This window comes from Natrix helvetica (genome assembly GCF_964273705.1).
Source record: "Natrix helvetica genome assembly, chromosome: 10".
Taxonomy (NCBI): Eukaryota; Metazoa; Chordata; class Lepidosauria; order Squamata; family Natricidae; genus Natrix; species Natrix helvetica.
This window is the reverse complement of record NC_138561.1, coordinates 22,256,794-22,283,333: the sequence shown is the minus strand read 5'-3', so window position 1 is coordinate 22,283,333 and position 26,540 is coordinate 22,256,794. Positions and strand designations below refer to the sequence as shown.

Sequence of the window (26,540 nt, the reverse complement as noted above, 5' to 3'; positions counted from 1 at the left end):
AGCCACCTGAATCGGCTGTTTTCAGTACAGAAATAAAATCTTTATTAATGCAGGGAGTCCAACCCCCAGGAACAATAAATATTGTATCACATTACAATAAATACATATAAATAATCCAATAATTTAAATCACTTTAAATTTAAATACAACAGGAGAGCAAAGGTCTTTAGAACAAGGAAATAAATGGGGGGGGGGGGGGCTCTTGTCTGAGCATCTGTGAACCTGGGGCAAGACCAGGAAGGGACCTGCTTCGGTCCAGCCATAGCAGCCCCTGGAGGGGGGGGGGAGCCAGCCATGTCCCAGCTCAGTCCACCTTAGGGACAAAATGAAGGCCGAACCTCACATCCATCCTGTGAGACACGTCCGACATCTCTCTCCTGTGAAGGAGCCCTGCAAGACTCCCCCCCACCCCCCACCAGGAGGCAGAGCAGGGCTAGCCCTGTCTTAGGCAGGCTCAGAATGTTGGGGTGCAGGGGTGGCCCTGGGACCGCTAAGAATACTGGCCCCCCAAAAGGGACACAAAGGTGTAGGGAAGGCTTCTTCTGCAAATTGGCCCAACTTTCATCAGGAGTAATAAATATAATAACGAAGCATTTGAACATCTCAAAAATACGTTAACATAAATAGAAAAATAAATAAGCAAGAAATCCTTTTCATCTATTGGTGTCTCCTTAAGAGAATAAAAGGCTTTTTAAGGAGCTTCTGGCTGGATGGCCCCTCGAGGGGAGGGGAAGGGGGTCCAGGCCGCCACTTGTCCTCCCCAGAGGAAGGATGTCGCAGCCGCCGGCTGCAAAGCACCAATGCTTTCAAACAAACACAAGTATTCTGGATGATGCAGGAGGGATGAGGGACGCGGACCGAAGCTCCCAGGACCAGCCTAGGGCCTGCTCAGCTGCTGTAACGTGGGATGGCGCAGGTGCAGGCCACGGGCACCTCGATGTAATCCTTCTCGAAGGTGAACCTCTCCACACTGCCGCCGTTGTGCGGGCAGGCCTTCCGGCGAAAGACCATGGTTCTCTGGAAGACCTCCACCGAGTTGAGGGAGGTGGTCTCCTGGCCCAACTTGCTATCGATGCAACCTTTGCAGCTGCACCTGGCGAAGGCCAGCTGGCGGGGGTACCGGTCCTCATCTTCATCAATGCTGTGGAATAGAGGAAGAGGAAGGGGGGTTAGAAGCCGCCATGTCTCCCCTCCGCTGCCCAAGGAATCCTGGGGACTCTTGCTGAGAAGTGGGAACTGGAGAAGGAAGGCGAAGAAGGCTGGAGAAGCTTTGGGAGACGTGCAAGAGAGCCCCTGTCGGGTGGGAAGACCTATGCGCTGCTGGATCAGGCCAACCACGTGGGAAAGGGAGGACTCGTTTGTCCCCCAAGATCCCAGAAGGAAGCAACGCTTCTCTTGGTGAAATGGTGTAGGGTCTCCTGATTGGGTGGGGGCTTAGACTAGATGACCTACAAGGTCCCTTCCAACTCTGTCAATCTGTTAATCTCTCTCCATCCTGAGCCACAAGATCCCCAAGGAGATGCCCTCACCCAAGAGGGCCAAGCCATCCCGGGCGTTGTTAGCCTTGACCTCCGGAAATGGGGTGATCCCAGGGACTCTTAGCAACCATCCCTTGTGAAGGTCTTTAGAGACACCTGGATGGCATCCCAGCCAGGAAAGGGGAAAGGTCTGGGGTGGACAAAGGAGGAGACGCGGGAGCAGATTGAGGGCAATCCCAGTTTGGCCCCTGCCTTTCAAACATCACCCCATGGCTTCCCAGTCCCCCGGCTGCCTCCCCCTCGTCATGCAAGGTCCTTACTAGTATGTCCAGGGCGAGATGGAGCGCTTGTGCAGTTCGCCGCTCTGCATGTCCTGGAGCTTCAGGTCGGGGCAGCTGTGGCCGTGGTGCCTCCGTGGCTGTGGGTGGCTGCCGTGCTCATTCTGCAGGAACGGGACCAGCTGCACACAGTCTTGTTGTCCCAACAAGGAGGCCCAGTTCCGAAACTGCACCGGAATCGGGTCGTTCCCCAGTTCCTCCGCGGTGAAGCACTCCCTGTGCTTGGCATCTGCCCAGGTGAGGCACAGAAGGGCAACCAGGAGGGACCACTGGAGGGAGCAAAAGGGAGGCCAAGGGAGGTTAAAGGAGGCTCCGGGGTCTTCCACTTTTCCCTACTCCTTCCTTTCCCCCAGCAGAGTCTCAGTCAGGATTAGTGAGATGTTATTTCTTTATCAAGTCAACGGAGAGTCTCAGCCATGCAGATCATGGTTGTCCCAAAGGTGTTTTTTTTTCCCCTCTCCAAAAGACAACTAGACTTTCTTGGGTTTTTTCCTTGAAAGCGTTTTGCTTCTCATCCAAGAAGCTTCTTCCGTTCTCAAGGAAAAAGCACCTTTCAGACTATCAAGTTTATAACAGAGAGGAGCATTTGCCGTCTCTGAGTGGACCGACTGTTGCTTGATTGATCCCCATTCCCTGAGCTTTGGGGTCAGGAATTAAACCCCAGAGATTCTGTCTCCAGTGGGAGGTTGACAACCCTACAATCCCAATGAATTTAAGACATTTTCTTATCCACGTCCGAACGGAAGGCATTCCAGGAAGCCTCTGCCCTTGGCACTCTCTAGAGAATAACCTCTGGTGCTTCCTTTTGTGCGAGCAACCATAAAATTGTTTGGCAACTGAAAAGAAGCCAAGGTATTTTTATGACCAAATAGCGTCATCTGAGTTTTAGGCAGCTGGCAAAGTGAGATGCTCTGCCTTTTGAAAGGCTGCTTCCCGAAAGTGATGGATGACGGAGAAGGAGAAGACGCCTCTTCTCTGAAGACTCTGCCTCCCGTTTCCACTGCCCTCTGCACCCGCAGCCCTCGTTGCCTTAGCCACCCCTGGAGCTGAGCATGTGCAGAGTGCTTGAAGCACATCCGAACACATGCCACGCCACCGGCAGGTGGACAGACCCAGAGGCCATCCGCTCCTTGCTGCCTTTGCTGGCCAATTGCCCAGAGTCCCTGGCCAGGTGTCCGACTGGCCCCGAGGCATTTCCTTCGCACACCTGGTGGTGGCAGAGGCTGCTTTCTTACCATCTTGGCTGAGCTGTCGGGAAAGAGGCAGAGAAGGATGCTCAGAGTCCCTTTTTGGTTCTCAGCTGCTGCTCTGAGGCAAGAAGTCCGTTGCAAGGTGGATCTGAGACACCGTGATACCTGCCTCCTGTTATATACCCAGAGATGTTACCTACCTGGAAACTCCAAGTTTTTTTTCCCTCCTCCCCTTGGGGAAATAGTTGAGTGTACTCATTTCCTCCTTAGTTGCCTATGCAATCACAGCAAGTTTCTCACTTTTACTGGATGGCTAACAGGATTTACCTAACCAGATTTAGTGGCTTCCTTAAAAAAAAACTATTGGCTTTCTACTCTTCCAATACTTTATTTTTTAAAAAAGGACATGTTTTTATTTCTCAGGGTCCAATTTCCAGAAGTTGAAGTCCACAAGTCTTAAAGTTGCTGAGGTTGGACCCCCCTTTACTCTAGTTCCTTACAGACAACGAATTAACTTGCTATTTTAGTTTCTATTTAATCTTGGCTTATCCTGGGGGCAAAGGGTGTTTCTGCCTCAAGTTGCCCCAGACTTCTTTTGGGGCGCTCTGTGGACAACTTCCCCAGACGGAGAGGAAGCGCACAAGACGTGTGATGTGCTACGAAGGCAGCTCACAATGGATTCAACGAGACTGTTGGTTTAAGGGGATTTCTGTCTCAGCCTCCCCCAACCCAAGACTTCTGTGAAACTCAAAAGCGCCCATATTTTGCAATGAAGCGATGTACTGAATTCAATACATGTGCCTGTATGTGTTTACACAGATAGAAAGAGAACTCCCATTTCCTTTCAACCCTCAGGCGGAATCTCTTGAAAAGAACCTCAATAAATATATTTAGTGTTTCTTTTTCTTATCCTTCTGAGTTTTCCTGTTTTTCCCCCCAGGGGTTTAAATGAAAGGAAAAACAAGATGCTTTCGGATGCCTCCTGCCCTCTACCATCCTCCAGAGTCTATTTAAGCTCAGGCCAACTGCTTCAGTGGCTCCATCCAGCCACCTCCGTCTCTGCCGTCCCCTTCTTCTTCTTTTGCCCTCAGTCTTTCCCAGCATGAGGCTCTTCTCCAGGGAGTCCTTCCTTCTCATTAGGTGGCCAAAGTCTTTGAGGTAGAATGCCCAACTCCAGAAACAATGTGCAGTCATACATAATATGGCTTGTTTATACAACATTCTCTCTCCCTGATTAAACTATAGGCCACCTTACCTACTTGGCCCATTTAGGCTGGGGGAGTGGGGGCCAGCACTACTTAGGTTCTCAAAAAAGCCACCCCCCCAAATAATAATAAGAATGGCTCTTTCTATGACCCAACCCTCGTTGGAAGAAAACGGGAAGTCTCTGCTGCCTGAACCTGCTCACAGGCAAGTGCAGAGGAAGGGATGCTTATGCTAAATGCCGGCACAGAAAAGGAATCCCAAGTGGTATGGATCCAATCAATGAACTGCTTTTCACTCTGCAGCTTTAACCATCATTGTGCTTGTTCTTTTCACACGTGTTGATTTTCAGGGTGGTGATAAACTTAAAAGTCAAACTGAGGATCTCAGATCAAAGTATTGGAAATAAACCCCATTTAGGAATCAAGATTCTCATTTAGGAATCAACCTAGCCAGGGGGTTGGACTAGAAGACCTCCAAGGTCCCTTCCAACTCTGTTGTTCTATTCTATTCTGTTCTGTTCTATTCTATTCAGTCCCAATTTGAAAGTTTGAATAGATTGGATGGTTACGAAGCTGTGAGCAGATCTCCAGGAGCCCCTGGGGACCAGGGAGGATCTACTCTACAGGGCAAAAAAGGAAGTGGAATGGAAAGCCCCAGGGTATTTAGCAACAGAGGCTTGCTGGAAAAAAAAGGAAAGGAAGCAGGAAAAAGAACGGAATGGGAAAAAGGGAGAAGCAGGAAACATCCAGAGGTTTCCCCCCCCCTGTAGATTTCCCTGTAAAGGTATTTGTAGCTCCTGTTTAAGACTAACACTTTTTTGTAGTTTCCACCCACCCCCAAAAGCAACAAGGCAAGGGTAAAGTAAAAGTGCCGTGTTTGTTGGATTTGTGTTACTTGACAGCTTGTTAATTCCCAAGGGGGTGGGAACCCCTCTCCAAGTTTCTGTAGAAGAGTCCTTTGATGTTTTCCCTTGACTAGTCCCTTTGTGGAGGCATTGACTCTCTTCGGGCCAAGCAGAAGGAACGGAGGTTCCCCTCTGAGGTCTTGAAATCTCTCCAAACTGGTCCCTCCCAAAAATGGCTCCATTCCTTCCCCCTGGGACGCATAAGGGAGACGGTTAGGCCAACAACGGCAAAGACTTGGGAGCAAAATCCATCCAAAGCTGCTGAGCTTCAGTTCCTTCGCTTGGGAAGAGATAAGCTAGCTCAGCTTGACCAGGAAGAAGGGAAGAATTTGAATAAAATGCACCAAAGTGGATTTCCTGCTTCAAGAAGGTTTTGTGGGCTGAAGGTGAGGAAGGAAAGGGTTGAAGTGGGAAGCTCTCCAGTCCGCTGAGCGGTGGCCAAGCCGACATGTTATCCCAAGAACATGGCTAACATCCAAAGCTGGCTAACGAAGGCAAGGACAGAAGAATCCCTCAACGCCCCACAGGGGGTTTTCACTCTGACCCAACATGCGGGTTGCTGGCTTGGAAATGATGGGTGAATCAGGCATTCTGGTTTGGCAAAGGGAGGGATCTTAGAACCAGAAAGGAGCAAAATCCTTGGCCGGAGCAGGGATCCCCCGGGAGATGACGGGACAATCATCCCCCAGGAATGCTTTCATTCCGATCTCTCCTTTGCTGAAGTTGCCCCACTGGGTAGAAATGGGCTCTTCCCCAGGCAATGGGGGGGGGGGGGGGGAGGAAAATGTGCTTTCTTTTTCCCACAATGGAGAAGGAGAAAGGAGGAGACGAAACCATCACTTAGCGCCTGAAGGCAGGACAAGAAACAACGGATGGAAACCAGTCAAGGAGAGAAGCAGCCTAGAACTAAGAAGAAATTTGCAATCGAACAGCTGGACTCCAGAAGTTGTGGCTGCTCCATCACAGGTGGTTTATAAAAAGAGATCGGGCAGATATTTCTCTGACATAATGTAGGGTCTCCTGCCTGAGCGGGGCGTTGGACTAGATGACCTCCAAGGTCCCTTCCAATTCTCTTATTCTGCTAGCGTGATGTCTGAAGCCATCTGTGAACAGAGTCCAGGAGCTGCAAACTCCCTCAAGGGGTCTCTGGCCTGTGGGCGTTGCTGCCTGGACAAATGCCAGGGGCCTCCGGTGGTGCTAACGGCCCCTGTGAGAGGCAGATTTGCAGGTTCACCAATCGGTCTGCTAGAAAAAGCCCAATTGCGGCATCCTCTGCCAGGGGCTGTGCCAGGGCCAGCTCATCCCATGATTGAAGAGAGCCTGCCAAGCCCGTTCCTGCCCACTCTGAACTTTCCCTGATTTCAAAGAGAGCCACGGCCTGGCGGAAGGCTGCTGGGGGTGGCGCTTTGTGCCCCCTCCCTCTTGCCAGTAGGGCCTGGCAGGAGGGCCTCCTTGGCTGAGGACGCTGCTGGCAACCTTCCCTCTCCTCCTGGTCCTGATGTTGGCAGCTAGAGGAGGTTTCTACCCGGGGCGGCGTGAGTGGCAGAGGCCGAAGGGGTTAAGTGGGTCGCGGGGATGTTGAAAGTGGGTGAAAGGGCAGCTGGAGTCAGAGCAGGTGCTGCTCTCTTCTAGTGGGTCATGGGACCTCTGAAAACCGGCTACACACGTTCCCTTTGTCGCTCTCTCTCTCTACTGTCATTATCTTTTGTGTGTGTTTGTGTGTGTGTGTGTCATTCCCTCCCAAGCACATGACAAGCTGCTACCTGCCCACTGCAGGGAAAATCCCTCCACGTGGCTTGGAGAGCGTCACGCTGCCCCACCAGGGAGGCCGGAGGGAGCAGGAAGAGAGGTGGCCAAAGGACCCCCACAGTCCCCAGGGCCATTGGGGGAGGGGGGGGTCAGACAAGGGGAGCTGGGCTGCCAGGCCAGGAGGTCGCTAGGTTGCAGTGGGTCATCTTGCCCTAGCTGACTCTCTCCTCACCCAAACTGGCTGGGAATTAGGGGCATTGGAGTCCAAGGCCCGTCAAGAACACCAGGTTGGGGAATGAGCTGCATGGCTTCTCCAGAGGAGCTGTGCTGGGGATTCTCCTGGGGGGGCTGCTCTGCATTCCTCGCGGGGCTCCCTTCCCTCCAGGCACGTCTGGCCCTGCGGACACTTGTCCAGGAAAGCTGGGGGAGTTTCCAGGAATGGCTGCAGAATTCCTGGATGGGACCCATGCGAAGTGCATCCAGCAGCCCTTGGCCTTCAAAGACCCTGGATGGGATCCAAGCCCCTAATTCCCAGCCAGTTTATTCCAGGCTCTGCTGATCTTAACCAGAAGGCGCCTGGCAACAGCTTTACCAAACGATGCATTTGGTGAATAAAAGCTTCTGCCTTTTAATCAATTTTTTTAAATAGGAAAAGCTGCTCCCCGACTCCTGATTTTTGGCTACCAATGTCCAATTCAGTTCTTCTGCAAGGATTATCACCAGATCTTTTTTTTTCTTTCCTTTTCTTTTTCTTTCTTCCCTCCCGCTCTCCCTTTGTTCCTTTCCTCCCTTGATTATTCTCAAGGCAGTGAGCATATCCAACACATCTTCCTCTTCTTATTGACCCAACAATAACCTTGGTCCACTCAGCCTTCCGTCCTTCCGAGGTGGGTCAAATGAGGACCCAGATTGTTGGGGGCCAGAGACCGACTCTATAAACCGCTTAGAGAGGTCTGGGAAGCCCTATGAAGCAGTATATAAGTCTACGGGTTATTGCCATTTTCCTTCTTTCCTTCCTATTAGAATGCAGCATTGCAGGATAACTCTGCCCACTGCCATGAGTTCAAATCTCGCTGCGAAGACTTCTGGAGGCCCTGCGTTTGGCTGAAGTCTTGAGTCTCTCTTGCGGGCTAATCTGACAAATATGCAGCAAAATCGCCTCGTGATTTATTTATTCAGCTTATTAATCACCAAGAATGTAATTATTAATTGCTTTCCTCTTGTCCTTAGGCCAACCCACCTCACAAGCAGTAGCAATAGCCCTTAGATTTATATACCGCTTCATAGGGCTTCCCAGCCTTCTCTAAGCAGTTTACAGAGTCGGCCTTTGGCCCCCACAAACCGGGTCCTCATTTTACCCACCTCGGAAGGACGGAAGGCTGAGTCAACCTTGAGCCACTCAGAATCTTCTGACGCATGATCTTCGACCTGCATTGGCTCAGAAGACGCGGCTTGCCCTCAGGTGGCCTGGGGCACCGAGCACGTGGGGCCACCCTCCTGCGTCTCTGGGGAAAGCGGCATTGCAACAGGTGCAAAAAGAAATCTCTGGGCAATTGCTCACGCTCCTGAAATGGGCTTTTGCACGGACGCTGCTGGGGGATTTGTGCAGACGGAGCTGGGCTCTGCAGCCGCTGCGGCGAGACGCTTAGCAAACATGAAGGCAAACGGAGCCTCCACCAGGAGTCCCTGGAAGGCAAAGGGAGCTGCTGGGCTTTCCTTGATGTCCTCTCTCTGGACTGGAAGAGACTCTTCGGAAGGAGACCTTTGACCCCTTTGCTGGGGCTCCCAGCCCTCTGTAGGGGAATACTGGCAAAAGCCAGTTTAGAGACGCTCCGGCTGACACTTGCGATTGTGACGTCAGCTAAGCTCACGTGGGCCACAATTACGCCGATAAGCCACCACTGAAAGGGAGTATTTTACAGAGCTAAAGAGATGCTATCTCACCCAAGCAGGCTTAATTCCAGAAGCCCCTTCCTCACTAGTTTGGCTCCCTCGCTTTCCTTCCTTGAATTCCAAAACCAAAATACAGGCACGTCAGGCATCAACTGGAGGGAGAGGCAACGGATTAAGATGAAAATCCAGGTTTTCCCCAAATAAAAAAAAAAACAGCTAAGGGCACCCAAATCTCAATGGCACTTTTAAGCATAGACTTTGATGTTGAGGTGTATTTTTTGATCGCCTATAAAGGCAGGAAGTAATTAAAATCGCCCAAGAGCCCTGGAAGAAACAGCGGAAAAGAATTCCAAAATCAGAAGAGCCGCAACACTCAGTTGCCAATTAAACAGAAATTAAGACTACGTTGCCTTTGAATTTATTTTTTTAAATCGGTTCTGGAGAGACCTTTTAAGGGGCTGGCTGCCATTCTGAAAAACAAAAACCCATCAAATACCCTTCTAGACTTGCCCCAATCTGGTACCCCAAGACACAACAAGATCAAAGAAAGAAGATGTTTATCAAAATACTTTATTTTCAGCATAACCCCTCAAAAAAGGAAAAAAAAAAAAAAGAAAAAAAATCCTCCCTCCTTATTAGACATACATCCTGACAATATCTTTTGTTTTTTTGTCCTCTGGTTTTAAATCAACTAAAACAATCTTTTGGTTAAAATAAAGGAGACATGGAATTTTCTCATCACGGGTCTCTATGCAGCTGGGGGTGGGTGGGTGGGTGGGGAAGGAAGGGGAGGGGCGGAGGGGAGAGCGTCCGCTGGTGACGGTCTTTGAGGGCTCTCTCCTTACACGTGTGCAGAAGTGCATGGCTGACGACACCCGACACGTAGCAATGGCTAACTAGGGGGTTGCAATTCATAGCTAGCAGAGAGATGGGGGGGGGAGGAGGAGGAAGAGGAGGAGGAGGTGGCATCGGACAAGGCTGCGGGGAAGAGCCCATGAGGACCAGGAACACGACCGCGGCCAACAGTTGCACCCGAGGCCAGCAGCACCTGGGTGAGAGAGGCAATCGGGGGGGGGGGGGGCGGGGGGGAGGAGAAGGGGACCATCTCTCACACAGGAAGTGGGCACGGGTAGATTCCAGCTGACAAAATTTATCCAAATTGTTGTTGTTGGTTGTTTTTTGTTTGTTTTTGTTTTTAAAAAAAGGACCACAGCCAAAATAAAACAGAACTGCAAAATCCGAAGTGGCTGCTTTTTTACGCTATGTATAAAACCACAGGCGCAGTCTTTCATCTGGGCCGGACCCAACGCTTGACTATACTTTCCCGGGGATCTTGGCCCGCTTCCGAGCGATGGCGTCCTCCACGGCCTTCAGCTGCTTCAGGAGTTCCTCCCTTCGCGACAACGTGCTGGACTTGCCCGATTTGGCGGGGGCGGCTGGAGGGGCCGGCTCAGCCGCTTTGCCCGGGATGCTCGTGACCTTGCTGGAGCTCTTAGACGGAGGGGAGAGAGGGCGCTTCCTGAAAGAGAGCAAAGGCAGCGTTTGGGGTGGGTGGGGGAGGGGAGAACCAGAGGCACACTATATCGCAATGGCTTAGCACAAAATGAGACTAAATCAGTGACGCAATCGGCCCCTGACTAGGCTGAGGGTCAGAAACGCCAGGGCTGCTTCAGACGGGGCTTCAACAGGCTGCTCTGCGGCCGCCAGGGGAAGGAGGGAGCTCAGGTGGTCCTCCGGTGATAACTGCTCATTTAACAACGGTTTGAAGCCTCGGAAATAGTGACCCGCAAGCCGTCCTCAAAGTTATGACCATCGCACCGTCACCACCGCAATCGCGTGATCACGTTGTGGGTGCTTGGCAACCGGCTCACAAGGGCGGCAGCCTTTTGCCGTCACGCAGTTGTGACTTGTGAACTTCCCAGCCAACTTCTGACCAGCCAAGCCAGTGGAGCCCATAACAACCACGTTATTTACTTAACGACTGCGATAAAAAAATAAAGATTGTAAAATCAGGCCTGGCCGCACGATGGGTTCCTTAATGACTGAAAACCCAGAGTCCTAAGTGTGGTCCCAAGTTGGTAAGGAGAGGCAAGCCCTGACTTGGGCTTTGGACAAGAGAGGGGGAAAAGGACGTTTTCTTACCCAACTAATCTTGGTGGGTTTGGGCATCCCAGGGAAACTTCCCCCGAAGGAAAGGATGATTCCACTGGTCAGAGAGGGGGGCGAGGAAGACTGCACCCTCTTCAATGCCCCAAATAGTCTGCTGCTCCCTTTACAACAAGGAATAATTTTCCCCAGAGGAGGAAACCTCGCCCGCCTCTCTCTCACGGGGCTGGTAAGAACCCACTCAGGCAAGCAGGCCCGAGACCCCGCTGCCCCCTGGAGATCCTTCCGGCCCTCCCAGCACCCTGAAGTGGGGCAGGGGCATCCTGGGTGATTCCCCCAGCTTGTGAATCTCCCTGAAGGAAGGCCCACAAGGCTTTCCGGACGGGCTCCTTCTCGGTCTGGAGAAAGAGGAGCAGAGGCTCTTTGTCCCTTTGGGACCAGGTCTGGGAGACCCCGGCCGGGCAGCCCTGGTGGAGCCTGTGGGGCAACTGGACGGAGGAGATGGAGCAGAACTCACTTGTCAGCCTGTGCTGGGGAGGGCTTTGGGTTGGGCCCCCGCTGACGGTCCTGTTTAGGAGAGGAGAGCCTTCCGGCGAGTTTCCTGTCGCGAATACCTGAGTGGAAAGAAAAATTAGCCAAGGGGCCTGGGGCTGACGCCATCCCTTTGAGGTAGACCAGGCTAGGAAACCAAAAGCATGCAAGCCGAGATTGCTTTTCCTGTAGGGTTATTAGTCCTAGATCTGAATGCACCCCCCTCCCTTTGGTCTTTGTGAGAACCAGGGAGGGTCTTGGCCATGACGCTTTCCCGGGTTACAATTCTGGCCCCCGACTCCGGTTTCTTTTATCTGACTGGCACCTTGGTAGCGGCTTTTCCTCCAGTTTCTCAAGGTCTGGAGGAGCTGGCTGAGGTGAAGGCCTACTGACATAAACAGACTGGCCAGCTGGCACTTGGGCACAGGTGGGCTTTTTAGGGGCATCAGCAGGAGGGCAAGAGGGAATGGGGAGGAAACACTAACAGCAGAGGCCAGGAGTAGAGATAATGTCTTGCAATGGCTTAAATGCCAGCCACACTTGAGCTTCGTTCTTAGCAGTCTTTACAACAACTCTGTAAGGTAGGCCAACAATCCTACCTCACAGGGAGGAGGGAGGCCGAAACTGAGAAGAGAGAGAGAGAGAGAGAGACAACAGGCCCAGAGTCCAAGGCAGAGGTGTGATGTGCACTGGGGATTTTCCATTCCCACTCTTTTGGATTTACACAACACATTTCTCAGGTGGCAAGATCAGCCAAAGGAATGTGGCCCTGCGCTTGGCACTCGGGAGGAAAGCCTCGGCTTTAGCAACAGGGCTCGGGGCCAAGCCGGTGCCTGAGGTGGCATGAGCAACAGCGGGTGCCAAGTGCTGGCAGGCAAGCCGACTGATCCCCTAACGCAAGGGCATCATCCCTTGGGAGAGACCTGCAACTGAGCTGATTTGGGCTGCACCTGGACTGCTTTTGGAATGACAAAATGATGGGCCTCCTCAACAGCCAGCCGGGCAGCCTGGAGCTCTCGAGACGACGAGGCATCAACCCTCTGGCTTCGGCTGGTCGAGTGGATTAGGCAGCCCCACCCGCCGAGAGACTCTCTTGCTCCACCCGCTTGCAAGAGGATGGCTGCAGACAAAGGCTTGCACTTCCTTTAAAACACACACACACACACACACACACACCCTTTCCGACTGCTGAACTCTGCCCTGAGCACAATGCAGCTGGTTCACAGGGCAACCAGAAGGGCAGCTGGACAGCAAACAGAAGGCACACTGCTATAAAGAAGGAAGGAAGGAAGGAAGAAGGGAAGGGAAGGAGGGAGGAAAGGAAGGAAGGAGGGAAGGGAAGGGAGGGAAGGAAGGGAGGAAGAAGGGAAGGGAAGGAGGGAGGAAAGGAAGGAAGGAGGGAAGGGAAGGGAGGGAAGGAAGGGAGGAAGAAGGGAAGGGAAGGAGGGAGGAAAGGAAGGAAGGAGGGAAGGGAAGGGAGGGAAGGAAGGAAGGAAGAAGGGAAGGGAAGGAGGGAGGAAAGGAAGGAAGGGAAGGGAGGGAAGGAAGGGAGGGTTACCTGAAACCTGCAGCCGAGTTGCCTCACCTGGAGACAGGTTGATCCTCTTGGCCGGGGGAGAAGCCTGCCGGTCTTTGTCGGAGGGCTCGTACCTCTTCCGGCTGCTGTTTTTGTCAGCTGCCTGAAAGCAGGAGAGAAGAGATCAGGGCAAAGCCAGGCTCCCGCCCTGAGGAGGGGGGGAAAGGGATGGGGACAGCCGACTGGCCGGCCTGCTTGATGAAGCGCTTGCTCTGCTCTGGAGGTGCCCACCCATGCCCACCGCGGCCTCCCTGAGAGAGACCCATTGTGCTTAGCTCCATCTTGGGGCAGTGAAGGGAGCAGATGTCACTCAACACAGGAGGCTGCCTTTGATGTACAAGTCCATCATATCAGGAGGAACCCCCCCCCTCCCCATGGAAGGAGCAAACGCTGAGGGCCTGAGTGGGTCAGAGACCCCTCCGCCCTCTTCCTGCCTTGCCCACCTCTGAGCAGAGAGACCCCCAAGGGGTTCCCAGACAGACCTCGGCTGGGCCCCGGCTTCCTTTCAGAGGATTTTCCACGGATGCCCCCCCCCCCCCCGAAGGAGGAGGAGGGGAGAATCCAGGCCCTTCCAGAAGACCCTTACCTTGTTTAAAAGGGTGAGCTTGATTTCCTTGTGGGCGCTGAAGCCAGCAGGCTGGGCCTGGGGGGGCGGGTGAGGGGCGGGAGGCTGCTGAGACTTCCCCCCCGAGGCTGGCTTGGCGGATTTGGCCGGCTGCGCTGGGATGTCCCGCTTCCGTTTCTCCTCCTTCGGGCCGCTCTCTTTCTTGGGCTTTCCTGCGAGGAAGGCAGGGCAGTTCAGGGCAAGGTGGCAGGTGGCACCCCTGGAGAAGCTCAGGTGCATCCTCTACATCTCTCGCTCGCCCAGAGGGAGCCTTCTGGCCTACCCCACAGGCAGGGGCTTCGGGGAGGGGCGGCCGCAGGGTCCCTCCCCCCCACCTTTTTGTTTTTAGAGTTTCATTATTTTTCAATTCCAAAAAACAAACGTTCCATCTTTCCTTCTGCAGTGTGTCGTCTGGGTACAAACATCTCTGTGCCGCTTCGTTCCTCTTTTGCCACGTCTTTCACGTTCATATTAACATTATTTCCCTAAGTTTAGTATTTTTAATATATTGAGCATTGAAACGTTACAAAACTCTCCGTTTTCCTCCTTAATATCTTCTAGTGATGATGTCATATCAACATTAAGCGTCTTTATTCTCATCATGCAAAGACCAACATCTTACTTTCATCTTATTTATATCGCTATCTCTCTCTCTTCCTCCCTCCATCTGGAGGCCGACGATTGCCCAGGGCTGGATCCACGGCCTTTGCAGGCGAGAGACAGGCGGCTTTCCAAACACCAGGGACATCTCCTGGGCCCTTTCTACCACGGGGTGAGGAAGGTGATCCACGCAAGGCCTCTTCAGGAGGAAGAGGCCTCCCTATGGGTCATCCGTGGACCACTGGCTGCTGGTCAGTTTCGCAAATAAAGGGGGAGTGGAGCCTGGGGAGGGGCCTGGAGATGCCCTACCTCTTTCTTTCTTCTGCTGGGCTGGGGTCGGAGACCGGGAGCTAGCCGAAGAAATCGGGCTGGCCAGATCCGCATACATGTCTTCTGAGTCGGCACTCCGGACTGAGCTGCTGCTGGAGGAGGCACTGGAGGCAGACGAGACGCTGCTGACGCTCAGAGATCTGACCGGCCGACAGAAGAGAGGAGAAGAGGGCAGAGACCATTAACGTCCCCTTCCTCCTCTCAAGGGCACGGAGAGCTTCCGACCGCCCTGGGAGAACCCAGCGGAGAAGGAGGGGTTCGTGGCCTCCAAACCACCTCGACGGCTTGGCAAAAGCCTTCGACTGGCGCGTCCTGACTCCAAGCCTCTTACCTGGATTTCCTGGACCCGGATGGGGACGGGGAGAGCGAGGCCGAGGAGGACCGGGAGCGAGAGTGGGAGAGGGACCGAGACAAGGATCTCGAGTGGGAGCTGGAACCGCTGTAGCTGCTGCCGCTGCCGCTGCAACTGACGGCCCGCCTGCAGCCGAGAGAATCCCCATTTCAGCTCCCACGGGTGGACATGAGGGGACCCCCTTCCCACCCTCTCAGGCACTTGGACACAAGCGGACGGCTGGCCAGCCCAGGCAGTGGAGGCACCGACAAGCTTTTTTAATGCAAGCTTCCCAAAGGGTCTTTCATGAATCCCACCACTTAAGAGGAAGGGGACATTTGCAGCATCGCAGAGCAAATGGAAAGGTTTCAAGTGGGGGTCTCCAACCTTGGCAACTTTAAGACTTGTGGACTTCAACTCCTTGTTGAAGCTTTGCTGGCTGAGGAATTCTGGGGGTTGAAGTCCACAAGTCCTAAAGTTGCCAAGGTTGGAGACCACCTGCTTTAAAGGACTCCTAAGGAGGGCAGTGGGGAAAACCAGCCTCCGTTGGGGTTATTCCTTTAAAAGACCTTTTGAGATCTGAGGGCTAACTAACCCTCTGGCTCCAACTGTGCCAGGAACGTTGCTCCCAAGACCCCCTGTGGAGCCTCAAAGCCCAAGTCTCCTTCTATGAAGCAGCCGCAGGAGCCGCCGTCCTTCCAATGAGGCCATTTGAGACCCTGCCCACTGGAGCCCCCCCCTCCAGAACGTCCCCCCCTACCTCCTGGGAGGTGTCCTCGCTTGCCGCTCCTTCCGTCTTGCCTCCCTGTTATCCCCTGGTTTGGCTGGCTCTGGGGCAGAGGGGGCAATTTTTGCCACCGGTGGAGGTGCTGGTGGGGCAGGTAGTTTCTTCACAATCTTTTCACTGCAGAAGGGCGAGAGAGAAATTTAGTGACCGAGGTTAAAACAGATACGTTGTCATCTCTGGTAACCCTTATCCGACTTCTTTCTGGTATAAGGACTGAAGCAACCTGCCTATAGGGAAGACAAATATACTGTAGAGGGGTCTGGACGGTTGTTTTATGAACCGCAACAGGAAAAGTTGGTCCTTGAAACTGTCAAATAAAATTTAGGTGGCATCCAAAAAACTGGAAGAAAGAAAAAAAACCAGTGCAATGGGTCATTAAAAAAAAAACCTGGCCATCCAGATTCAAATCCTTTTAGCCAAATACCCCATCTTCGACCAGGGACTCTTCATACGTCCGACAAGACAAGAAGGCTGCTGGGCCATCGTAAGATTTAGGCTGATATTCTCCCGGAGCCATGAATATGCCTTTCCAAGAGCTAAATATAATTACATTGTGAACGCCCAGCCTCATCTCGTTCCTGAAACTGGCATGGAAGGGCATAAGGCTGCATCATTCTGGCTGCCCTCTTGGCCCATTTCCAAGCTCCAAAATCACACTTTGGAGATGCAGTGGGCAGAATTATATTCTGGGTTCCGAGGAAGGCGTAAAGATTCTGCCGGCTTTATTTTCATCCCGACTGTCCTCAGCTGGGCATCCCTGGAGAATGGGAAGAGTGCCAGGGCCTGAGGAATCCCCTTTCTTACCCCTTTCCAGCCAGGACTGCAGATTCCCCTTTGACTTTGGGAGGAGGCTTGTGTGGAGATGGCGTGGGAGAAGGAGACGGCGAAGAGGAGAAGGACTGCGACCTGCAAAGACAGGCAAGGCAAGCGGTTAGCTATCTCGATATCCACAGGAGGCTCCTTGACTGGGAGGGCTCCTTGGGTGGGGAGGCTGGGGGGAGTTTCAGCTGAGTTGGCCAACTGAATTAAATCCACAGCACGAAAGGGAGAGCAATAGGTTGGATACTTAAGGTGTTTTGTAAAATAAGAGGTGAAAAATGGTTATGGAACAGTGAGAAACATTTTGCATAAGCAAACCAGAATTCATGTTTACAATTTTGGAATGTTAGGTAAGGCGAGTTCACGGTTCACCGAGAATTCTCTGTTTTGACTGGGGGGGGGGGAGAGGAGGACGGCTTACATTATCTTTCCGTACAAAGAGCAGAGCAGAAATAAAGCAAGTGAACAGCAGGTACAGGAGGGGATTTGTAGCCCAGGGTCGAAACGAGGGGCCCTTGGTGCTCTCTGTGCTTGGTGGCTTTTGTGTTTCATTACTCAAACAAAGCAACATCATCAGTGCTAGTAAGGATTGGGGTTTGCTGTCCGCTGAGAGAGAGAGAGAGAGAGAGAGAGAGAGAGAGAGAGAGCAAACTGAGAGCAGAATCCCACTCCCTTCAAGCACTGGTGATGTTACCCAGTTTAGGTAATGAAACGTCTGCACAAAAACAACCAAGCCCAGAGAGCACCACGTTCACAGCCATTGTGAAAGGCAGGAAACGCAAGGGAGCCACAGACAGGCCCGTCTCAGGGGTTATGATCATCACACCTGGCGGGATATTTGCTTTTGGGCCTGCAACTGGACGGATGGCCCATGGACCGGCCTGCCAATGCTCGGGGCTTCTCTTGCAGGGGATCTCCCTGAAAACTCATCTAGGAGATCAGTTCAATCCTCGTTGTTGGAAAGAGGAGCCATGGATCCATGCCAACCCCTCCTCTGGGTTCCCCAGCTGCACGTAAGAGCAAACGAGAATTTCCCTGGGCAGCTCTGCTTTCCTTTTAAAATCATCAACCAACCGATGATTCAAGTGGTTTGGGGGTTGCCCAGGGACACACACTATGGTCTGTGCATTCCACTTAAGCGCGGTTGTGGGGTGCGACATCACCACACTTAGGAACTATAGGAGGGAAGTCACGAGGACCAACTCTCCCCTTTCATCGTGCCTTGCGTGCCAATGAGAACAGACACCGAGGAATTGGCCCTTGAAGGGCAGGCAGGAAGTTACTGAATATGTGGGTGGCACGTCCCAGAAGAGGCGAAACTAAGGGACACACCTCAAAAGTTTCCAGTAATCAGGGGTGGTGCTGCTACTTGGGTGTCTGCCCCACGAGCCCTCCTGCCTTAATCCCACTGCAAATGCCACCCTTTGCCAGCAAGGGGGGCAGAGAGTAGGAAAAGGATGGGGAACCCGGGAAAATGAAGCCAAAGGGATTTTCACCCTGCATTCCTACCCAAGGCACCATTCACAATAGGGAAAGGGAAGGGGCCACTGTTAGCTTAGGTATAGCTGGGCGCTGCCCTGTTCGGGACCATAATATAGAGTGGAGGGGGGAGGGGTTCTCTTCTCTGTGGGATCCAGGCGGCTGCATGCCCCTCAAACTTGCTCTGATGGTGCAGAGACCCCCGCCCAGCCTCGGCATTTGAGACCTGTTCCCCCTATTCTTGGCAGGAGCAAAGAAATCTGAGCTGGGGCCAAAGGGAGACAATTCAAACCTTTGAGTTGCTGGAGAAAAATTCCATAGAAATGGAGGAGGAGTGGACTGAGATTGGGGGGAGGGGAAGGGTAAGTGACAGCTGAAAGCATCACCGGATTTGATGCCGGTCATGAGACTCCATAAACAATCTCTGCTATTTTACGCGGGTCACAGGATTGTCGTTTGTTTACTCAACTGTTGCATCACTTTGTTGTGATAAAAAATGGGTGTCGGGTTAAACCCGAGGATTTCGTCACCTTTTATCACCTACAGTTGCAGCTGTAAATGCCAACACGTCAACGGCTGGCACTGTGCCCGCTCGGAAATTTCCTCAATTTCTAAGCCATCAAGCCCTGGAATTGGCTTCTTCGGAGGCGGGAATCTTCCCCGTAAACCTGTCCTGGCCTTCAAGAAGGAAGCGGCCGGGAGCTCAAGGCTCGGCCGAGAGATCCAAGCACCCTACAGACACTACAACAGGATTCAGCGTTTGGGCCCTTCAGAGACCCTTGTTCACATTCCTGGCCACATCTAGACAATCCAAGGGAGATGGGCGGCTAAGAAATATGAAATACCAATAAAGTAACTAAATTGACCTACTTCTTTTCTTTACTACGCTCTAACTATGAATTCTTTGTTCAGGATTTCATGGCTCCCACGATGCGCTGATGACCTTTAGGTGGGGCATAGGACACTTTGATATTTACTACTCTTAGTTGTAACGGCCTGAAAGCGGGAGGAGTGACCCCAGGGCTCCTGCACTGCCCTGGCGACTGCTGAGCGGGGAGAAGCCATACCTGGACCGGCTGCCTGAGAAGGAGCTGTGCCTGGAAGAGCGACTAGTATAGGAGCTATAGGAGGACGATCTGGAACGTGAGCGCGAAGAACCTGACCCAGAATAGGAGGAGGAGCGGGAGGATGACCTGGAAGGGAAAGGAAGAGGGAATTTAGCACCCGGAATTGATCTCCTGCAGACCTTCTGGCGTCCTGTCCTCGTTTCACGCGGAGGCAAGGCCCGTCTCCCCTTCTCTTTCCTCCAGAGACTGTTTTCAGATCCTACCAGAGGGAGGGACCGGGGCCTCATTCTGTTTCTAAAAGCTACCTTTTGAAGGGACACTGGCTATCTCCCTGCGTAGAACGGGACAGCAGCCCATCCCAGAGATCTTGGTTGATTACACAATAAACAGCTTCCCCCATGGCTGCTTCCCAGGATCTTCTCCTGCGATGCTTTTCCTCCAGAACGTCTTCTGTTAAGTCCCGGCGTCTGTCTTTGCGAGAGGCTGCCCGGAAGAAGCAGCCGGGGCTCCTCCAGCTTTATACCTTGAAGAACCTGAGCCGGACGCTGACGAAGCCGAGGTTTTCCGGCGCCTCCTCGCGTGGCTGGGGGAAGCGGACATGCCGTGCTTTTTCTTGGGCGATTTTGATCGGCGCCAAGGGTCCTTCCATTCATCCGCTCTCTTGGAATGAGAAGGAGTGGTTGTTGTGGCCTCCTTCTCCTTCTTCAATGGCTCAGGCTGACGGCTGGAAGACGGGTCGAAGAGATAATTAGAGGGGAGGCAGCTTGCTCTGGACCTTCCAGTGGCCCAACTGACCTCTTTTTCTTTTAAAGGGTTACGGTTTGTTAAGGGTTACCAATGGCCTGGGCTTTCCAAATTGAGTTTCAAGTGGCTTGTCATAAGAAAAAAAAAAAAGGATAACACACAGTAGATAAAAACAGTAGCCATGAACCTTAAAGATAGCAAATATAAAAAGAACTAAAAAGCAACAATTCCTTGAAAGCAGAACAATTAAAAACTCTTGAGATAGAAATCACTTTAGCAGGCATGATGAAGGGTGAGCGGAGACCAGGGGAAACTCCACAGAAGCTGGAAGCTTAAAGTTAGGGGCCATCAGCTGAAAATCGCTGGAAAGCAACAGGAGAAATCTGCAGCAAAAGACAGGCGCCTTCTGCTTCCCAGGGTCCTTTTTTAAAAATTACTCTCCAGGCAAACCCCGGGGGACAAATCCTTTATTATTAAATCGATTCTTTAAAAACCTCCTTCTGTGCCTTGGCTTTCGTTGAAAGGAAAAAGACGGTGGCCATGGCATCACCCGAAAGACCAGGAATGAAAGGAAAGGGAGCTTTGTCAACAAGAAAGAACTTCTGTAAATGGAGAACTCGGGGGAAACCCAACATCTGTTTCGCTTCTGGCCAGGCTATTCCCTGACTTTGCCAACTGTAGACACAACGCCCCCCCCCCCCCAGGAGGAGAAAGAGGCCAAGGGGTTTGGTCCCAAGCCTTCTGTCTCTCCCTCGGCCCATTTCTCAGTGTCCGAAATAGGAATATTTATAGAACAGCATCTACCGAAGCAAGGAATCTTACGGGGACAAGTGTTGATTTTGTAATTTTCCTGCCCCAGCAGCACTTCCACCCCCATGTAAGCCTGGATTTCGGACTGCGACCTTAGAATTGGCATTCTGCAAGCCCCCCGTCATCCTCTGGTGGGTCTCTGCTAAAGTCATTTTTATAGAAATTTGGAAAGCTGCAAGGATAGCAGGGAGGTTCCAGGAACTCTTACAGGGCTTTCTTTGATGCCTTATCTTCAGGACCCCACAATTCTCCTTTCCTGATCCCCAACCCCTTGCTTAACTCAGAATTGGCCCTGGTTTGTGGCACCAACATTCTCCAGCCAGGATTCTTAAGATTCTAACTGAGGATTCTTTACATTTTTAGCAGAAATGAATGCCTGTCTCCCCCTGGGCCTTCTTCAGATTCACCTGTAACCTCAAATAGCTGCCTGTTCAAGGTGAGAAAAATATGCCCGTGGACACATTCTTCAACCTCCCAGGCCTTTTCAGCAAGAACATTCCTGCTGAAAGAAGGAAGACAATGCTTTTCAATAAGCACCTGCCATGTTTTATTTGTTCTTTCGGTTCAGCAGGAAAGCCAGAGGAGATCTCTGGAGCTGTGCCAGGGGAATAGAGTCAGGGGAGAAAAATCCCATCCAAGGGCTTCCATGCAAATGAGACCACCTGATTCAGACTGGAAAAACGCTCTTCCACTCAGAGAAAGTTACTCCCCTCCTTCCCCTTCCTCTTCGTAAGACATGAGCAAGCCCTTTCACTCCTGGCCTAATCTTATCAGGCACGGAAGCCCAATGACGGCATTTCAGTGCAGGAAGACGGAGAGAAGGTGCACTTGCAAAGTCAGAGCACACTCGTAGAAAGGAAGTTAAAGAGAGAAAAAAAACTAAGCAAGGTGACACAGTGACATCACTGCAAATTTCCCAGGATTGATGACAGGAAATGAAGGTCTGGAAATGGTTGCTCAACAGGCAGCTAATTGAAAAGTCTGAATTAAATCTGCACACAAACTTTAAAAATTTGCCCTTTGAAAATATCACGGACAACCTTTAAAACAGATGTTTAAAGGTGCAGGAAGGTGTACTAGCCCCAGGAAGGGAAAATCCACAAATAAGCAATAGTCTAACACTCTTACCGGGAGAAAACAAACAAAGTTAAAAAAACACACACACAAAACAAATAAAGCTGGGAACTAGCTTTCAAAGTTACAACTCTTCCTCACCCCAGCAGGTTAGGTGGCCACTGGTATCAAAAAGGAAATAGGGCTGGCTGCTCTTGGTCTGATATATTTGGATGCAACTTGAGATATTTTGCACATGGCAAATTTATATGTGAGTAGTTAGTGGAGATTCTTCAATCCCTCATACGTGAAGGAATCACAGACTGCAGGAAGAGCCCTTATCTATTGTTTTTCATTGTCTCTTGCCATCTATTTGGCTTTCTCCATTCCATAATAGGGAGGTAGGTACATAGATACAGAATCAGACAGATAGATAGGTCATAGACAGAGTGTCAAATATTTAATCGAAGGAAATTTAACTTATACTATAGTGGATTTAACATTGCTTTCATAAACACAGAAAACGATGAAGAACGGTTGCAGGAACTGGGTATGTCTAGTTTAATAGAAAGAAGGACTAGGGGAGACATGATAGCAGTCTTCCAATATCTCAGGGGTTGCCCCAAAGAAGAGGGAATCAAACTATTCTCCAAGGCACCTGAGGGTAGAACAAGAAGCAATGGGTGGAAACTAATCAAGGAGAGAAGCAACTTAGAACTGAGGAGAAATTTCCTGACAGTGAGAACAATTAATCAGTGAAACAGCTTGCCTCCAGAAGTTGTGAATGCCCCAACACTGGAAGTCTTTAAGGAGATGTTGGATAGCCATTTGTCTGAAACAGTATAGGGTTTCCTGCCTAGGCAGGGGGTTGGGCTAGAAGACCTCCAGGGTCCCTTCCAACTCTGCTACTGTATTGTATTACTGTTTTTAAGCATGATCTTTATGAAACATAACTGATATTAACAAAGACTATTAGTATAAGGCTGGAGCTCAAACAATATTGGTGATGTTTCCAACAAATCTCAAATACTGATTATTCTTAGGAATAATTGAAGCTCCCTATGCTGTATTTCAAATGACTTGAGGGTGTGTGTGTGTGCTTTTTTTAAAAAAAACACACTTTACATTCACATAGGATCAATTCATTTTTAAAATACACCAATACGTGTATCTTTCCTTATACTTTTACTATCCCCGAATCATCACCCATTGCTTTAGATAACTCTGTGGAACCAATGTTGATTTTAGGTTGTTTTATAACTGGAATCATTGACTCCCAAGAGCATCATCGGCCTTTCGATGTCTCTTGAAGTCAGCTGGGGAAGGGTGCGTTACGCAGGAGGCCCAACTCTGCACTTAAGGGCACAGGTTCAGTAGTTTCTCTCTTCAAACCACTGGTGTCCATGCTAGCAGGTTTTTGCCTTTCTGCTGATCTTGGCTGCTTGAATTGAGGCTGGGGGCTTTAACAGGCCGTGGGGATTGTGAGCTGAAGAGCCCGTTGCTCTGCCTCCCCCAAGGCAGCTCATGAAAGAAAGGTGGAAAAAGGAAAGAGTCGTGCATCACCCTGGAGATAGCTACATTTCCATAGGAGAACAAGGGTGGAATTCAATTTTTTTCAACTACCGGTTCTGTGGGCGTGGCTTGGTGGGCGTGGCTTGGTGGGCGTGGCAGGGGAAGGATACTGCAAAATCTCCATCCCCACCCTACTCTGGGGCCAGCCAGAGGTGGCATTTGCCGGTTTTCCAAATTACTCAAAATTGCTGCTACGAGTTCTCCGAACTACTCAAAATTGCCATTACCGGTTCTCCAGAACCTGCCAGAACCTGCTGGATTTCACCCTTGATTTCAGGCATCTAAGGGAGAACCCGATACAAGTCCTTGCGGACCAAGAAAGAGGCTCTTGTTCGTGACTGTGTGGTATTTCCTGTGGGTGAGGAAGATTTCTTGGCATGATCCAGGAAAGAAAATAGGACCAGCATCGACCAGCAGATTACTAATCAAGAGGGGACCTTATGACAACGGAGGAATCCACGAATTGCAGGCACCCGTTCTTGCTAAAGGTCGTGACTCTTTCTGTATGCAAAACACAACTGTGTCATTCCAGTTGCATGACCTGAGCGGGGCACTCCCTTCCGGCACTTTCCCATTTGCTAAGCTCGGCCTGGGACCAGGGAGGACAGAAACACCAGGAAGGTTTGGGTTTCTTCCGCGGGAGGAATGAGCCTCCCCCATAAATTAAAAAGCCTCCTTGGATGAGAGGCTGACATTAACAATTCAAGATAAGAGGGAAAGAGAGAGAGAGAGGGACTGGGTGGGTGGAGGAGAAGGAAGCTGGTGTCTTTTTATCTCCAATGGATCTACATGGGATTTCAACCCATATGGAATTTCTTACAGACGAGTCATACTAGATTCGACATTATCATCAACCGGCATCTATGAACTCTCCAATCACCCAGAACAGGAGAAATAAAATCAGCTTTCAGATGCCACCTTCTGACTAAAAGCCAGGCAAGATACAGAGGGAGAAATCAAAGTTAGGCAAAAGCTTTAGAGCGGCTTTTTTGCAGGGATACTAAAAACAAAGCTCGCTATTTAAGTCCACAGATGTTAAATTTTTGCCAATTTTGTCTACAAGAGGAGAAGCAAAAATGCCTGCAGCCCTTTGCTCAATCTTGAGGCAGGTGTTGGGGCCACTGGCAAACCTTCCCCAGGGATCGAACATTCAGACGGTGTATCGAAAGCTGGGTGACAGTGGGGAAAACATACTTTGGTACCTCCAAATGTCTGGTCGTGCCATCGAGCGCCAGAGCTGGGATTTGACTGCAATACAAGCAATCCTCGACTTACAACAGTTCACTTAGTGTTACAACAGCACTGAAAAAAGTGGCAAGACCGTTTTTCACACCTGTAACCACTGCCACATCCCCACAGTCATGTGATCAAAATTCGGAAGCTTGGCAACTGTCTCGTATTTATGACGGTTGCAGTGTCCCCTGGGGGGGGGTGTTCCCGTGATCCCCTTTTGCGACTTTCTGATAAGCGATGGGGAAGCCAGATTCACTTAACAACCGTGCGACTAACTTAACAACAGCAGGGATTCACTTTAACAACTTTGGCAAGAAAGGCAATTGAATGGGGCAGCACTCCTTTAACAAGTGTCTCGTTTAGCAACAGGAATTTGGGGCCCAATTGAACGGTATTTGTAGGGTGAGGACTGCCTGCAATCTGAGATTTGGTTGGAGAAGGCGGCTAACCTTGTTTCTAGAAAGTCCAAAATTGACAAATGCCTGTATAAAACCAAGTCCTGTGAGTCAGCTGCCCTTTTGAATAGACTCCTCCGTAGAGGATGAGTGAAACAAAACGTAACAGGTATAATTGGGGGGGGGGGGGGGGAAACTGCCCCTGGGCATCGTTCTTCTCTCTCAAAGGCCTTTGTAAGCACTTTGGCAAAATCTTTCAATTACCATATTTTTCGGACTATAAGACACACCGGTGTATAAGACCACCAGGATCTTCCTCCAGCCCTGCTGACGCCCGCAGAGTGCTGCTGGGAGAAGGCAAAAATGCCCCATTTTTCGCAAAAATGGGATTGGGGGGGGGGGGGCGCATGGCTTCAGGCCAAAAATGGCTGTATTCGGTGTATAAGATGCACCAACATTTCCATGTTCTTTTAGGGGGTGAAAAGTTGCGTCTTATACTCTGAAAAATACGGTAGCAGAGATTATCTTAAAAAAAAAAACCAGGAAAGAACAACCTGTGATTAAATAGACCGAATTTCATGATTTGTTTTTTTCTTTTTCTTTTTTTTAAAAAAAAAAACAATTTTAGCCTGCTTCCTTTGGCAGTAAATCACTTTGCCAGCGACTGGCAGCCTTCCCATGGCTGCCTCTGCTGTTCTTGCCCTTTCCGTTTCGCCTCCTTCCCCCTTTAGTGGCCACAGAGAAAGGCAGAATTCCTTTCAGTCCATTGAGATGACGCCACGGTGAGCTCAAACGCATCCCTGCGCCGGCTACAACTGCCACACCGCATCATTTGAATTTCCTGGCCCGGATTCTTGCCTCAGCTTCAGTTTTTCACAACCAGATACAAGTGACGGAGCAGCAAGGAAAACCCTTGGCTGCATCACCACTTTCTGCCAGCTCACTCGGGGAGGTTTGCAGGGGAGCATCGGGCATGAGCTTCAGCCAACCACCCTACCGGGAGAGTCCGAGGCCGCCAGGTGAAACGAGAGGTGTAGGGGGGTCGAAAAGGGATTTGAGGCGAGCCTTTGCCAGCTCTGCACAATAGACAACCTGTGCCAGCTCCAGGCCCCGCCCGCCCGCCCCCATGCCTACGGATTTCGAGGAGGCTGGGAGGATGGAGCAATGGGAGAGTCCAATTCCCATCCAGACAGGAAGTTCCTTTGGGGTGGGGATGAACCACCTGTGAACTCTCAGCCTAATTCACACCCTGGGTGGGAAGGGCCAAGAGGGAAAGCGTGCCCTCCCCTCCCCTGGAGCATGGGTGGGGAACGTTCATGACTGGTGGACGTCATCTTCCACCGTGCCTGTGCCAGCATGGTGGAGCCTGCCTGCCTCAGGGATCCTGGGAGCGGAAGTCCACAAGTCATAAAAGGTTCCCCACCCCCCCTCCCTGCTCTGGAGCAACTGAGGATGCAACTGACAGGGAATCACAGAAATTAGCAATCGACAACAAGGAGCCCCTGAAGGAAGCCAAGCTGCAAATTTGCCACTTGTACCTTGAGCCCAAAACCATCCTCAGGTAGTCCTCGACTTACAATAGTTTGCTTAGTGACCGAAGTTACAGCGGCATTGAAAAAAATGACTTATGATCCTTTTTCACCCTTAACGATCACTGAGTCATCCTCTTTCTCACCTGAACAAAGTTCAGAGGCTTGGCAACTGGCATGTACTTAGGACGGTTGCAGTGTCCCCCGGGGGAACCT

At 51.2% G+C, this 26,540-nt stretch overlaps 2 protein-coding genes across 4 annotated transcripts in view; both read right to left on the bottom strand.

The window, feature by feature from the left end:
• Window positions 1-79: 79 nt before the first annotated feature.
• Window positions 80-3,054, bottom strand: IL17C (interleukin 17C; the record flags this gene model as incomplete). Its single annotated transcript, XM_081963111.1, has 3 exons — window positions 80-1,141; window positions 1,799-2,085; window positions 2,929-3,054. The coding sequence occupies 3 exons, from the start codon at window positions 3,052-3,054 to the stop codon at window positions 889-891; spliced, it is 666 nt and encodes a 221-aa protein (XP_081819237.1). The 3' UTR covers window positions 80-888.
• A 6,256-nt stretch (window positions 3,055-9,310) lies between these two features.
• The window catches only part of ZC3H18 (zinc finger CCCH-type containing 18), a 29,399-nt gene continuing 12,169 nt past the window's right edge, over window positions 9,311-26,540 (bottom strand). The window contains exons 10-19 of one of the 3 annotated variants that reach the window (XM_081962889.1): window positions 19,512-19,712; window positions 18,989-19,114; window positions 16,428-16,529; window positions 15,597-15,740; window positions 14,837-14,983; window positions 14,485-14,645; window positions 13,558-13,748; window positions 12,954-13,074; window positions 11,382-11,478; window positions 9,311-10,277 (exon numbers count right to left, since the gene is read on the bottom strand). In XM_081962889.1, coding sequence (XP_081819015.1) covers window positions 10,073-10,277; window positions 11,382-11,478; window positions 12,954-13,074; window positions 13,558-13,748; window positions 14,485-14,645; window positions 14,837-14,983; window positions 15,597-15,740; window positions 16,428-16,529; window positions 18,989-19,114; window positions 19,512-19,712 — 1,495 coding nt within the window. In that variant the 3' untranslated portion in view covers window positions 9,311-10,072. The remainder of the gene's footprint in view (window positions 10,278-11,381; window positions 11,479-12,953; window positions 13,075-13,557; window positions 13,749-14,484; window positions 14,646-14,836; window positions 14,984-15,596; window positions 15,741-16,427; window positions 16,530-18,988; window positions 19,115-19,511; window positions 19,713-26,540) is intronic. The other 2 variants (XM_081962890.1, XM_081962891.1) reach the window with 2 other exon arrangements.